Below are 15,204 nucleotides of genomic sequence, written 5' to 3' on the forward strand. Positions count from 1 at the left end.
CGTGTCAGTGTTTTCCTCTTTTATAAGCTATCCTAACAGGAATGGAAATCTCTATCTTAGACTAGCAGTCTACTAAATTACAAAATTACACTCATGGTCTGGAGTCTAGCAGGCAGATAAGATATATTCTAGAGTCACAGCATAAGAATGCATTTAAGTTTCTTCAGTACTACAATGTTATGCTATCAGGCACACAGTGCCTTACTTTTCTGAGCTCCAGAAAAGGAATTCAAATCGACAAATGCTGATAGTCATTGCTTCAGACTGCATCACTACTGGAACTGAGACATGCTAGAACTTGATTGTTTCATCTGACTGGGTTATGACAGGACTCAAACCAAGGAAGGAAGCTCCTACTTACCACACTAAAATCAAAACAACTACGTATTACAAAGCTCTCAAAGAGACATCTAGGTAAACAATCCATACTAAACCCAAGCAGGGCAACAATTTGTACAAGAGTTTGCTATTTATTTTGTACTCCAACCCGAATCACCAGCAGCCAGCGCTGGAGCGGCAGCCTCCCCTGGGAAGGAGCAGGTTGCCCTCTAGTGTGCATTGGGAAAAGTGATCCAGAAGCAACCAAGAGGGAACTCCGAGGTTAACTCGAAGCTGTCCAGGAATTTAGGCACTTCACCTCCATATAACTACTACATGTTCTTCAAGAAGTGTGAGCGATATTGGGATTTCTCCTAAAAATATATACATCTAGAATTTGAACTAATAAACCCTGTACTTAATTTCCCTAAAAAATGTTTCGTTTTTATATGCTCTGTTACTTCATTTAAGTACTACATCTCTTCCAAATATCTAGAGATTTCTAGCCATTAATTAGCAGTTTAAAGAAATAGCAGCAACTTGTTATCACAAGAAACTTTCAAAGTTTGAAGAAGCTATGCAGTTTCTGAAAGGCTGTGAACTTAATGTAACACACACCATTAAGATATTCTACACCGAAACTTCATGACTTTATTTAGAAAAATGTAAATATCCAAATGGCTGAAGCCATGGGAGGACAAACACTATTCAGTCTGTTGGTTAATCTGGTCTTGTACCTTTCCCTGGAAGTCAGACTTTGGAGACAGAAATAGTGGTCATCAGCTTTGACTTAAAAACACAGTAACTTACTGTCCATTTGGTCAATATATTCCTTACACACATCAGTTAAACATCATTAGTATGCCTAAACAATCAGAATATACAGGCTTTACTACATTGCCAAAGTCTCTTTAAAACAGAAGCATGACCTTTGAGAAATCTGTCTTATATTGTCCATTGTCACTGACATAAATATAATTTTATCCCTGAAAGAGAAGTATGAAAACTATATATCATACAATTAAATTTCTTCTTAATATAAGAATGTATTCAGATACGAAGCCCATTTTCCACTTATTGCAATACCCTAGAAAGAAATTCTGTACCCAAAACAGTAATGAGCACAATTTGACTTTTTCCTTTTTTTTTAAATGCAGTCAGGAACCAAGCTGAGTATTTAATATAGCTTGCATTTGTGAAGCACAATATGTTTTATATTTTATACAGCTAAGAATCCCTTACAGATTATTCTAATTTGCTAAATTGACACACTCAGTATTGCTTTTTTGATCTAACTTTTTATGGTCTATATGGGTGGATTTAATTGGTATGTCCTAACAGATGAAATACATGCAGTTAGTACCACAAGCCTCCATAAGTAAATTAAGACTGATGTAGACAATTATACACTTGAGTTTAGAATGAAAGGTGTACTCAGTGAGTGAGAGAAAATACATCTTCATTTGTGTCCTGGCTTTATCACTTTAAAGAGCAGTAAGAATGCTTTAAGAAAGTATCTTTCAGGAAAGGTATTTAATCCTTTTTTAATTTATAACTTTGAAACATGGAGAGATTCAGTAACTCAGATACATCAAAGAAAGCTAGCACATGAAAACTGATCTATGAAAACAAATTTAATTTAACATGATTTTTTTCTTTATGAATCAACTGTTTTGTATACTGACAGTGAAAACTTCCTGCTACTCAACTGCCTGGGTATCACTTGAGAGACAAGAGAAGAAGCAGCTTTCCCAGCTTTGCCTCTGTGCACTTGACAGCAACAGAAGTCAAACAACTGTACTCCACAAGCTATACAGAATACACAAGAAAACACAGATACAATCTCCCATAATATGACAGACAATTTCTTCCTTGAAGCAGCAGGCAGATACATACTGACAACTGGTAGGGGAACAGTGTACTTAAGATTGCTAAGGTTTATTCTGACTCCAAGCTATTACCTTATACCATACTAATGTCAACAATGTAACATATTAACTACAGATAAGCAGAAAATATTACTTTTTTATACTTACGCTTGCCATTTAAATACATGTAAAGGAAAACTTACATGTAGCAGTTTTCTTGTTGAGAAAAAAATCAAAAAAGGTTTATTTCCTCAACATTTAATAGGCATTCAAGGTAAGTATTGTTTTGTGCTCCTAGGTGAAGGAAGTTGAAAAACAGGTTCATTTTCATCCTTTCCATAGTCCTCAAATAAACTGTGCTATGACCTGATGTGCTGGTTTTGGATGAAGTAGAGTTAATTTTCTTCCCGGTGGCTGGTGTGGGGCTGTGTTTTGGATTTGTGCTGCACACAGGGCTGATAACACAGAGATGTTGCTGTCATTGCTGAGCAGGGCTCACACAGAGCCAAGGCCTTTCTGTGCTGCCACGCTGCCGAGGAGGCTGGGGGGAGACACAGCCAGGACAGGGGACCCCAACTGACCAAAGGGATATTCCAGAGCAGAGGGCATCCTGCTCAGTACATGAAGTGGGGGAACAAGGAGGAAAGGGGGAATATTTGTCTTCCCAAGTCACCATTATCCAAGACAGGGCCCTGCTCTCCCGGGGATGGCTGAACACCTGCCTGCCCATGGGAAGCAGTGAATTAATTCCTTGGTTTGCTTGCCCTGCATGTGTGGCTTTTGCCTTCCTTATTAAACTGCCTTTATCTCAGTCCAAAAGTTCTCCAGCTTTCACCCTTCTGATTCTCCCGTGGTGGACGAGTGAGTGAGCGGCTGTGTGGGGCCTGGCTGCTGGCTGGGGTTAAACAACGACATCTGAGCATTCCACTGGGCAGGAGGGAACAGGTTCTGCTCCCAGCAGCTCCAATTCTGAACACTTGAACACTTTCAGATGAAGATGGTTATTACTGAATATGACACAGACACTAATAATACACCTGTTGATAGGGATCAAGTCTCTGAGACATTCCAGTACCATCCTAGAGACTGATTACCCAAGCCTCTGGGTTCAGCTGGTAATAGCCAGTATGATGGGTAGCTGGGAATGACAAAACACTAATTTTCAGTGAATATTTGAATTACCTATAGGCAACCCTGAAGTCCCCTGGTACTGTTCACTATTCTAGCAAGCTATGAATTCACCTTAGGTGTTGACCTTTCAGAACACAAGATTTTGTTCATCTCTATGTCTACATAGCAACATGGCTCCAGTAACAGTAACTAGTGAAAGGCAAGGCAACACAAGGGAAAAAACCTGAAATTCCTGATAGCCTAAGCAGATTCTGCAAAGCTAAATTTTACTTTTTCCTGTTCCATTGCTCACACCTAGCTTTGAGTGACTAGGCCAACCTCTGGAAGTAGCCTTTAGAAGGACAGGAAGAGTCAGCTGCTCTCCCACCTGACATTTCCTACAGACAACAGCTCCTGTTCTGCCAACAGTCTCGTTCTAGAGATGCTCTGCAGTCATGCAGTTAGCTAATTATCATGCTTTAACAACATCAATGTAGTTTCCCCTTGACACAGACCAATCTCTGGAAGTCCCATCTCTGAAAAGTTTTAATGTTAAGGAAACTCATTTTCAGTCTCTAAGATGTAGGACTGAATTCATTGCCAAGCACAAGACTAGATGTTCAGAAGAATAAAGTAATCCTGAAGGACTTTCCTCTGCCTCTCTCACGGGTAAAATATACCATAATCTCACCCATTCGTTTGCATTCAAAAGTAAAACTGACATGAAACAAGATATAAATGTAAGCAAATGACAGCATTTCCATAGCATTCTTAATATGTTTCTTAATTCACTACATTTTATTTTCTCATGGCATTTCCCATAATGAAGATTACCTGGGGGTGTCAGCATAAAAACATCAATGTGGACAGCTGCAGCTTAACAGCCACAATAACTGTAGCTATGAAATTTTTAAGAGATGTAGTGTTTTGGTAGCAATTACAGTTATTGATATTTCTAAAATTCATTTAGGCTTTTATTGTAACTTCAGTAACCAAAAGAAATGTAGTCTATGAGATGACTTTGCTAAGGATAAATTGTCACAATCTTAACGTTATTAAAAAACGTTTTTGAATGAATTTAAACTGTGAGTCATATTAAAACTTTCAATCAAAATAAATTACTCTTGATGAAAACACTGAATTAAAAATGATTTAATATTGGTCTACTTTAAATGTGAAGAATACAGTTTTATTCAATAAACCAGTAAATATTTTACCGATTAAGAACAATTAGTTTTTGATAATGCATCCCATAGAAAACATATTTCTTTCTGACCCCTTGGACATTGCTCAGATTAGCCTCTTGCTGAAATTTCTATTCAAGAGCAATAAACTATGCTTTAATTTTGAAGAGCAACATCCTGGGATTGCAAATTGCCTTGCATCAGTTCCTGATCTGCCTTTGTAACCTGGGATGTGAAAATGAAGTTGGGCTCCTCCTACATGAGATTTCCTACAACTGAGAGCACTTCTGCTACCAGAAGATACTTCTTCCTCCACAGCAGCCCAGGCTCTCACCACAGGAGAGATGGTGTTTATACCTTTACTTCTTGATTCCTTCTCTGACACAGCACCATTTAAATCCATAAGATTTTGTATTTCTATAGAAGTGTAAAATTTGAGCCTCCCAAGCATTAATCAAGTTCTTATACTAGGCTTTATCACAACATCAGTTACCCTTCACTGTCCTAATACATGTCCTTCCTTTCACTCTAAAGAAGTTGTTTTCAAGTTCCATGATTTTCTAGAGGACTATATAACTACCTGAAGGATATTCAGTTAAGGTAACTAATTAAAAGTACACATGCCATCAACAAGCTGAAGTTTATTATATGAAGCTCAACTCCTATACTAGAAAAGAGACAACATGCCTGTGATCACCGACACATAGGTTATACAAATTTCATAAATCACAGATTAGCACAGGTGATCCACAAATAAGGACCTATAACAACAAGAAAAAATTAACAGGAAAGTTCTTGTAATTAAGCTCCATGTCTCAATCTTTCTGGAAGACTATCTAGGATCCTTCTGACTACCTCATTTCTCTTACTTCAACACATTTCCTAGCAGTCTATTATAGCTATTATCCTATGCATGTTCAACATACTAATTTATTAGTATTACTAATAAAAATGTCTAGGACTAACCTTAGTCTCTGTTTGTAATAGTCCACATCCCCATCATCTCTCCATCGTCTCACTTTATGCTTCCCTGGTGTATGCTCTTCTTCCTCAGAGCTTGGAACAAAGTCAGCATCATTTTCAGCTTCTTTAAAACCCTTCTTTACCAAATGTTTTCTTTTTCTTGATAAACTCCTAAGTTCATAATCAGAATCATTCTCAGCAAGAGAAGATGCCTGTTCTTCTTCCTCTTCTGCTGCTTCTGGATCAAAGAGCTCCTCATCAGGTACATACTCAGATTCCCCACTATCATCCTCTTGTTCATGCCTGAACTTCTTGGCCTCAAGATATTTCTTCTCCTTTGGAATCCTGGCCTTTGAATGAATGTGAAGGGCGTGCTTCTGAAGCTCTCTCAAGTGTTTTTTCAAGCGCTTATCTGTTTTTGAGAGGGCTTTACCACTTTTTTCCTTTGTGTCAGCTGCAGGAGCCACACACTGAACATTTTTGGCTTGTGCTTTCTTCTTTGCTCCTTTGTGACGGGATAACTTCTTTCTTTCAGATGACAGCTTAGCCTGGTCTGCTAAGTACTTCTCAAAATCAGATGCTTCATTTAGTCTTAACTGTCGTGCCTTCCTCTCTGGCTTCTGAGGTATTTTAGTTCCAAATGGAGTCATCTGACCAGTTCGAATGAGCTCTGCCCACTCTGTTTCCTGAGCAGGCATAAGCATACTGCCAAGGGATGATGGACCAGGTTCTGCAACAAAAGTCAGAACATACAGAATGCCTTTAACACCTTCAGTATAACTCAAACACACGAACAAGGGTGTTACATGTACTATCAAAATGCAAATAAACACACAGCAGCAAGAACTACCATTCCCAAACAACCATCTCCCAAAACTGCAATTCCCAATGATGCATGAATTCTTATGTACCACCTATGTGGTCAACTCCACCCATATCACCATGTTCAGTACAAGAAACCACCATGTCTCCATCCCAGTAACACTGCCCATTTCAATTTTGTTATTGATTTTTCAGTCCTACTCATAACTTGGAATTTGGCATTTTGATCACCACACCGGAACACATACATATCTCACAAAACACAGACTTGTTCTACCCTATGCTTCAAAAAAACTCAACCAAAAAACCAACAAACAATAAAAACAAACCAAAAAACCCAAAACCTGTCTTCCTAGCCTACAATACTAATATGAAGATGATGACTTTTAAAATCAGATTTGCTGCACAGCACTCTGGCATAAAAGAGCACTTTTAGGTGCACTTACAGTCACTATACACTAAACTGTAAACTGGTGTTTGAGACCAAAGAAAAAGAAAAACTCTTGAATTCAGGAAGCTGAAGGGGAATTCTGGCCTGAAATCCTTTATTAGGGCCCAGAATTTCAAAATAAGTTTATCAGAATTGCTAGCACACTTTAAATGTCCCATTTTAAAGCCCTGTATCTATCATGCTTAATGAATAATGACAGTAATGCATGAAAACCCCTCCACCCCTCCTACTGTAACTGCTCCATTTTGTCTCTTGGGCTCCACTCACTTCTTAGTCACATTTCAACACACTGGGTGCCTGAGTTTTGCTACATGAGCCCTCCAAAGAAAATAGGATTTAAGATGCTCTTCTACTGAGAAAAGTTAACTGAGGCTTTGACTCCTTTAAGTTTTGTTGAATCAGGAGAGAAGTATGAGTTTTGTGAGATGGGAATCTACTCCAGCCACATGTGCAAGGGTCAAACATCACAGAGTTTTTCACCTCTGCAAATAACAATATAACCCAAAGGTGATGTGCAGACCCAAACTTGCCCTGCAGAATACTGCAGGTTACTTATGGTGGCCAAGCTTAATTTGCAGAGAGCAGAGAGAAAGAACACCTAGTAAAATACTGAGGCAACATATATCCTGCTCTGGAAGAAACCTTATTTTTAATTTTAAAAATCACACTGCAGCATGAAAAGAAGAAGCACTTCCCCCTTCCATTTCTAGTGATACTTCCCAACAGTAAGAAAAACCAATTTTGTTAATGCTGATTGATAGCATCCAGCATATAAAATGTAATTCAATCATGATGTTAGTCATCTTTATCAAATTAGCTGTGAAAAAAATGTTAGGATTTCCAATTTATTAAGCCCAATACTCTAATGTGCCTCAGCCATCCCTACACAGCTGAACACAGATTAACATCCATTTTTTAAAACTTCCCACATGAATATGCCAAGATTTGAAAATCTGCAGGTGTACAGAATAAGTGTTCTTAACTCTCTTTGAAAGCCAACCACTGAAATTTATTTCCTTACTGGCAAAAATCTTACAAAATAGCTTCAAACAATAAAAAAGGCATTACATCAAAGCAGAACAGAACTTTCAGCCTTTTCCTATACATACCTTCATCTTCCTCATATTCAATATCATTTGCTTCATCAGCAAACTCTGTTAAACCAAGTATTCCTTGAAGACGTTTTTGTTTTGCTTTTATCTTCTTCAGCTGTTGCTCCTTCAACAAGAATTAATAATTTAATTCTTAATCTGCTTTATAAATTTGTTAACCTTTTAAACAACACTTAAATCAATATATTTGCAGTATTTTCAACCAAAATCTCATATTCAAATATTTACAGTATCACACTTGAGGAAAAAAGTGCAAAAAACGTGTCACAATACCTGTAGGGCTCCAACCCACAGGATACACACTCTTTTGGGTACGATTATCTTAATAAGATAATCTTAATAAGATCAGGCTCTTTACACACACAAAATTCATGTGTACACTGCATTTTTAAGTACATTTCTTAAGGCCATTTTATGTGTTGATTCTAGTGAAGGAAGCCCATCAAAACAGACTGCTGAGAAGCACAGAGAATACCAAGAGATTTATTCAAGATTAAAAAACTGGGTTCATGATTACCAAGTCACAAACAACAGTTGTAAGATTTACTAAGATTTATTCATCATCCCAGAAGTTTTGGAATGTTTTGTTACAAAGGAATTGAAATTGTAAATCAGTCCAACATCCTGATAGGTGTTTGTAAATGGTTAGTTCAGGAGTGGTCATAGCTAATTTAACAGCAAAAAAATAAAAGTGAAATTACTTCAAAAGATTAATGTTACAGATTATGTAAGAAGTACAGTTTATTACTGCTATGAAAATCATTCTTAGTTAATAATTCCTCTGTTACATTTTTTTCTGATTGTATATCTTCAAAAGTATATCTAGTTGTGATGGTATGATTGCTTGATGTTGCTAGCTTTGTGGAACAAAACATTCCAACCAGTAAAACAAAGACATAGGCAATGTATCCTTCATACTTATAACTCTTTGCTTTGGAAGTATTTCCTTACCTACAAAGGCACATACTTCAGTAAAAATCAAATCCATTGCAAAATTATAGCTTATGATTTTAAAAAGCAGATTTTTTTTCTTTCACTTCAAAGATGATTAACAACAAACTTGCAAGGAGGTCTGAACTTCTCCTGCAACTAACACATGTGCAAATCTCTTCAAGCAGTATGAAAACATGCAGAATAGTGATCCTTCTTTAATGATAAGTCTGGTTTAACACATTTCTTCCTACACTTCCAGCTACTTCTTTCCTTTGCCACTGCTCTGTACTGTCCCCGTCACTCTCTTAATTGGCTCAATTATGAGCACAGTATTATCCAGGTTGCTGCAATTATCAAGGTTAAAAAACTACAAGTGAATGAGTCAGTGGCAAATGACCTAAGACAGGCTTCTGAGGGCAAAGGACAGTAAGTTCCACAGTCCAGTTTATCATTAGAGAAAGTATTAGGGTGAATTTCCAGCAGACAGTGAGCTGATCAAGGTGCTACATTCCTGAGTAGAAGTTTCTCTTTTCTCAAATCTCTTTCCTATTCACAGCTGTAAAAGTCTATTGCCTATATAATCCTGATGCCAGCTGGATTGCCCTACAGCTCCCTTAACTCTGCTCTGGCAGAAAAAAGCTGCAGCAGTTTCTGAAAAATCAATGAGGTAAAGAGGCTCACGGAGAGAAACTCTGTGTACTGACAAGATACAGATAATGAAGGAGGCTTAAGGAAAAAAAACACAGGGAGGGAAAAGCCATGAGACCTGAGATTCAGTCAAACTACTGAATCATGCCCTAACAAGGCTTTGTCAATTCTCCAAATACTACTGTGAGGGTTTTAATTAAATTAATGCAAATCTTCTGAACAGGTCCTGGAACTTCAGTTTTATATCTTGTTCCAAAACTTAGAATACAAAAAAAAACCCCAAAAATCCAGCATTTTAAATTCTTTAAATTACTATGAAACCATTTCAAAGGAAAGGAACAATTCTAGACTGACTCTGAACTATATAATTAAGAATTATATCACAAAAGCCAAACCTTAAGACAAAGTACAAACTAAGTAGTGTAAACAAGAAATTACTGCAATTCAATTACCTTGTTATATTTTTGCCGTTTTACAGAATCTAGTTTTCTGTTAATATTTTTGTTGTCAGCAGCTTGAGGTGAAAGTTCCTCAATAATTTTATTTATATGTCTCAGAGATGTTGTGCATGATCTGAAAAAATAATAAGATTGCAATGAACTGTTAAATTTTAGAAAGAAAAATAGCACATTCTCGATTCAGACAATATAAAAATTCCAGGAATTTAACATAAGACTTAAAAAGGTCTAAAGATTGTGCTCTGAACAAGCACAATATATTTAAAATACACTGGAAATACTTCAACACTTTATAAATTGTACATCATAAAATATTTTTAAACTAAATTTTGCTAATAGTGAAATTCCAGAAGAATGTAAACTGAACAACCAGTGTAATATTTAGTACTCAAAAGTTAGTCTGATGATAAAAAGCAAGAGTGGTTGTTTTTCATTACTCATGGTAATCAAAATACAAAGCAAAAATCTAAATGGGAAACCCCATGTTTTCTTTTTCTAAATGATTTTAATGGCTTGATGCCATTATGTAACGAAACCTGTATTTTCTACCTTTTATGCAAAAAGTAGATTACAGCGAAAAATGCAATTTCACAGACAGGCTAGTTCAAAGAATTATGAGCACATCAACATTAAACTTCTCTTACTCACACACTACCATTTTTCATGTTTCCATATAAAATATAAAATTCAAGCAGAACTACATGCCAGAACCTTGTATGTTTCTGCTGTTGAATTCATTTGCAAGGAAGAAGGAACTGCCCACCATCAAAAGCAACAAACCTAGGTATGTTAATTCATATATCAGAATACCTCATAAGGATACACAAATTAAAATCTCAAAGCATTATTAAAAAAGTCAAAGACAACTGCAAAGCAGCCATTATTCCCCCCATTAGCAAAGAAAAGCATTAAGGAAGCCTCCCCCATTGCCAGGGAGGAAATTTTTGGGCCATGTTTACTTCCAGCTCTAATCTTAGTTCTACCACTGTTATCCTTCCTAGGAGATACATTCTACCAACTCCTCAGCAATCACTGCCATCCTCACTTCTCCATCCTCTTTTAACATTTTGGAACCACCCCCTTTCTTTCTCACTCTCCACTTGCACTGCTTTGCAGTACACCATCTTCCTGCACATCTCCTAATTTTGGCTCTTGCTTCCTTGGCCCTGGAGGCTCTTGACACTCTCTTCTTCTACAAAACTTTAATTAACAGGACTTTGTAATTTAAACAGGATTTAACTTCAAACATTTTTTATTCTCCATTTTCTCTTTAAATTTGTGTGAATATTATTGAATCACACAGCTTCTACCATGAACTCTGTGACTACTACTCAAAAAACACCTCTTGCCTGATTTTTTCTCTAGCCATGCATTCACTGTGCTACAGGATTTTAAGCAATTCTATAATCCTTTACTCATGTCTAAGTTTTGTTAGTCCCTCTGCTCAAAGTCAACTACACCTGTAAATCTTCTCAAAAATCAACTTTCAGATTCTCACATTACATCTTATGCAGATAAGGTTCTGCAAATCTGCATAAACCAGTTGCATTCCCTCATGTTAATCTTGTTTTATGACTTAAAGTGAAAGGTGAAAATAGAAGGATAAGAAAAATCATAGGATGCTTCTGAAAGAAAAATGGGAAAACATAAACTAATTAACAGTGCTGTCCACCACTTTCAATAACCACATAATCTAATTGTAATGGTTATGCTGCTCCATTCTTTCTCTCAATACCACCTTACTCATCATGTTCTTCTGCTCCACAACACTTGAAATTAGATTTCCGTGTTGCAAATTTATTTAATCTCACATCGCCACACGCAAACTGGAAAATTAATGAAGTGCATATCATTGAGACCTACAGCACTCTTGAGCACTAAAAAAAACACCATTAATGCAATACAGTGAAACATACACAGATAGAATAATTAACCTGCAATAGGTCACACAGTAACTCTACAATGAGACTAGAAACACAAAAGGAGATCAAAATTTGAAAGATTACTGGCTCTTATTCCTCAAAGTCTTCTATTATCAATAGTATCAATGTTGCTTAAGAATTAGATTCTTTTAAGGTATCATTAAGCACTTCTTATGAACACTTGTGATAAGGCTGTTTTGGTTGTAGGACACTCATGAGATGGAGTCATCCTAGTTACAGAAGGAACATAACTTGAAGCAGATGACCCCAGAGAACACACAGAATTGAGGAAGTGACGCTTTTTCTGACCGTAACTTTGAACAACAGAGTACAACCCATCACAAATGCCAATCTCCACTGCCCAGAAAACAGATGCATCTTGGTAAGGTAGGAGACAAAGCAGAAAAAGGAGGTGCCCTCTACCCTGCTGTCTTGATGCATGACTAGATTAGACAAATAAGAGCAACGAAGCATTGTTTAACGTGAAAAATATTTTCTTATTTTTTAAAAGGTGAGTGACTCCAAGGAGTACATGTGATCAAGCACTTTCAAAACATCTTTTCCTCTTTAAGATTTTTAAAACCATGAGATACCAAGTCTCATTAGAATGTCAGTAACAGAAAGGAACAGTAAAAAAAACCACAATTTACCTTAAATCCTCCAGTACTGACTCATACTCTTTTGATGCATTAGCTATTTTTGCTGCTTTATTCGCTTCGTTAATTGCATTATCTACTTGCTGAAGAACTCCTTGCTCCAACACGTCCTGGTCATAGACATCAACTCCTAAATCTTTGAGTTCAGCAGCATGTGCACTACATGAGACAGACTGAATCTGCTGCCTGTTGATCTGCAAAAGGGGATGTGCTCTTCTGGGCGCCTCCAAAGGAACAGCCATGGAAGTGGAAGCCTGGCAGTCAGAGTTGGGAATTCCGATACTATTACCCACACCACTGTCACAAATGCCATTTTGCTGTTCAGTTCCCAGGTCCTCATCATTATGCTGGCAATCACTGCTTGAAGTAGTGGCAGACTCTTGTTCTTGGATACTGTCTGGCAGGTGGCTCTTGTTTGTTGACATCTTCTGCTCAAAGGCAACAAAGAAGAAGCACATTAACACAAGAACACCCACACATACAAAGCTCCTCATGAAGACCGTGCCGCCTCAAAAAGTAAGCGACCAATAAGCATGTTTATGATAAATTCTTGTTTCAAAACACCTGGTAGTCTACTTCTCCATCAGTCCTCTCTGCAGAGGCATCTCCAGACCAACTTCCACAATCAAAAGTGGCCAAACCCTCCCAGAGACAACTATGTTTAATTCTCCTGGGAGACATTGATATGAAGACAAATAATATGCAAAAATTACTGCTTCTGCCAGACATTAAACTCAGTCTTGTGTGTAAATGGTCATGCTCCAGAAGACTGTGACATAACAAAAACATGCAACTTAACATACCCAAACCCCCAAAACAGAATTTTTGCAAACAGTTTAAGACGTGCCATTGAAATGCGTGGAGTTGGCCATAAGCTTTAATTTGACAATTCAGCTTTAAAATGGAGCATAAAGCACCCCAGTTCTCAGGAGATTAATGCTAGTCTGACTTACTAAGGCAAGCCTGGAGCTGGTGTGGTTCAGCAACCTCTCCTAGCACGGCAGCCCACGGATCTCAGTCTCACCTCTCGGTGAGACAGGGCTTGGTCCTGCATTCAGGCAACAGGTACCACACTCACACCTACACCTACACCTACACCTACACCTACACCTACACCCACACCCACACCACACGCCGGCCCCTCCGAGGAACCCCGGGGCCCTCTGCCTCGCCTGCACCGAGCGGCGCTCGGGCAGAACTGCTCCTTCTCCCACCTCTGTGAGCGAGCGGGCGCTGGGCTGGGAGGGCCCGCCAGCCGAAGGCTGTCTGCGCCGCGGCGGGCGGCAAAACGCGGCTGCGACGGGACGCGCTCCGGACGGGACGGGACAGCTCCGGCTGTGCCCGAGCCGCGGCCCTGCAGCGGAACCGCCGGACCGGACCGGGCCGGGCCGCGCTGCTCCCGCCGGCACGGCTCCGGCACTGCGCCTGCGCGGGGCCGTGCGCAACGCGTCACTTCCGCAGCGGCGGGGACGGCGGGGCCGGCCCGGGCATGGACGGGGCTCTGCTGGGGACAGCGGCGGGAACGAAACCTGTCCCGGGGTTCCTGCCGCTTCCTTTGCCTGTTTACCCCATCCTGCTGTCTCCTGTTTCAGCATCGTGGAACTCCCGCATCCTGTTCCCCCTCCTTGGGGCAGCGAGACTGGGTTTACTTGCTGGCAGCCTTGATATATCACATAGATATTAATGAACAGTTCCCAGAAATGTTGATGGCTTTCCCCTGGCTTTATTCTGAACTAGAATTTCAGGTCCTTGACTGAAGATGTTCCTTCTTTTTCATTACCTTATTCATGCCTTGTAATGTCTACGAGTCTCAGGAAAACACGGAACGGGTTCTCTAACACCTTTAAGACCTGGACCTAAAAGGTCATCAAGCAAATAAAGCAATGCTATGTTGATTAGCTCTTGTTTGTTTCCTTTTCTGTGAAATACACTATTACTGCAAGTATCCTTTAGTGACTACAATGAGGAAGCTTTTTAAAATCATCGTTCCCGTGTTCTAAGTAGAAGGAGTGATGTTTTGTAACTGCTGAAAGTTAAAATGAGAAGTGCAAAGTCTTTCAGCAGGCTGAGAAAGGCAGCATCCAGGGACATTCAAGGACAGCAATATCAAGCTATTGACAAAACTAAGCTATGGCATGGAAAGGTAGACTCAATTTTCCAGAAACTAATTAATGAAGGTCAAAGGATAAGTTGTCCTGGAAACAGAAAAGAGGGTTTTGTATTATTAGCTAGGAGAGAAGTTTTCAAATGACAGGCTGCTTCTTCCCTAAGCACAGGAGTAAATGAAAGATTTTCCTACATGTTAGCAGACTTCTATGGGTTAAGAGATCACTAATGTCAGAGATGGTCACTATTAAGAACAGAAGTAGGGCTATAATCCAACATTAAATATTATTGCCTCAAAGCAGGTATTGAAAACAAAACAGTTACACTCTATCCTGACTGTGACTCCAAAGATCCCAGGCAGAGTTTGCTGATAAAAATCCCTTTTGTGCTCTGTATACAAGGGCATATATGGGATTGAAAATATTCTTTCTGGGAGTGTTCTGAAACCATAATATAAAAATGTGGGAGTTCCTTTTGGCGGCTCATCCATGACATCTGTCCATGAAACACCATGGACTCTGGGACTGACGTGTCAATGAAAAGTAAATTGTACAACTAGTCTGGGCAAACTGGGTCAGGCTCACAGGTCGTGTGAATGGAGGATGTTTGACTGAAGTCTGCTGGACCAGATCCTCCAGCAGTTGAAAATCTGT

General features: G+C 38.8%; 1 protein-coding gene across 2 annotated transcripts in view; it reads right to left on the reverse strand.

Annotated features, from left to right (window-relative positions):
- The window catches only part of ERCC6 (ERCC excision repair 6, chromatin remodeling factor), a 44,802-nt gene extending 30,998 nt beyond the window's left edge, over positions 1–13,804 (reverse strand). Inside the window, exons 1-5 of one of the 2 annotated variants that reach the window (XM_014875403.2) lie at positions 13,660–13,804; positions 12,440–12,873; positions 9,862–9,982; positions 7,826–7,934; positions 5,447–6,173 (exon numbers count right to left, since the gene is read on the reverse strand). In XM_014875403.2, the coding sequence (XP_014730889.2) occupies positions 5,447–6,173; positions 7,826–7,934; positions 9,862–9,982; positions 12,440–12,870 (1,388 nt within the window). In that variant the 5' untranslated portion in view covers positions 12,871–12,873; positions 13,660–13,804. Of the gene's footprint in view, positions 1–5,446; positions 6,174–7,825; positions 7,935–9,861; positions 9,983–12,439; positions 12,940–13,659 lie in introns of those variants that run through there. The other variant, XM_014875402.2, reaches the window with a different exon arrangement.
- Positions 13,805–15,204: the final 1,400 nt, after the last annotated feature.

Source organism: Sturnus vulgaris, chromosome 8, assembly GCF_052056855.1.
Source record: "Sturnus vulgaris isolate bStuVul1 chromosome 8, bStuVul1.hap1, whole genome shotgun sequence".
NCBI classification, from domain to species: domain Eukaryota; kingdom Metazoa; phylum Chordata; class Aves; order Passeriformes; family Sturnidae; genus Sturnus; species Sturnus vulgaris.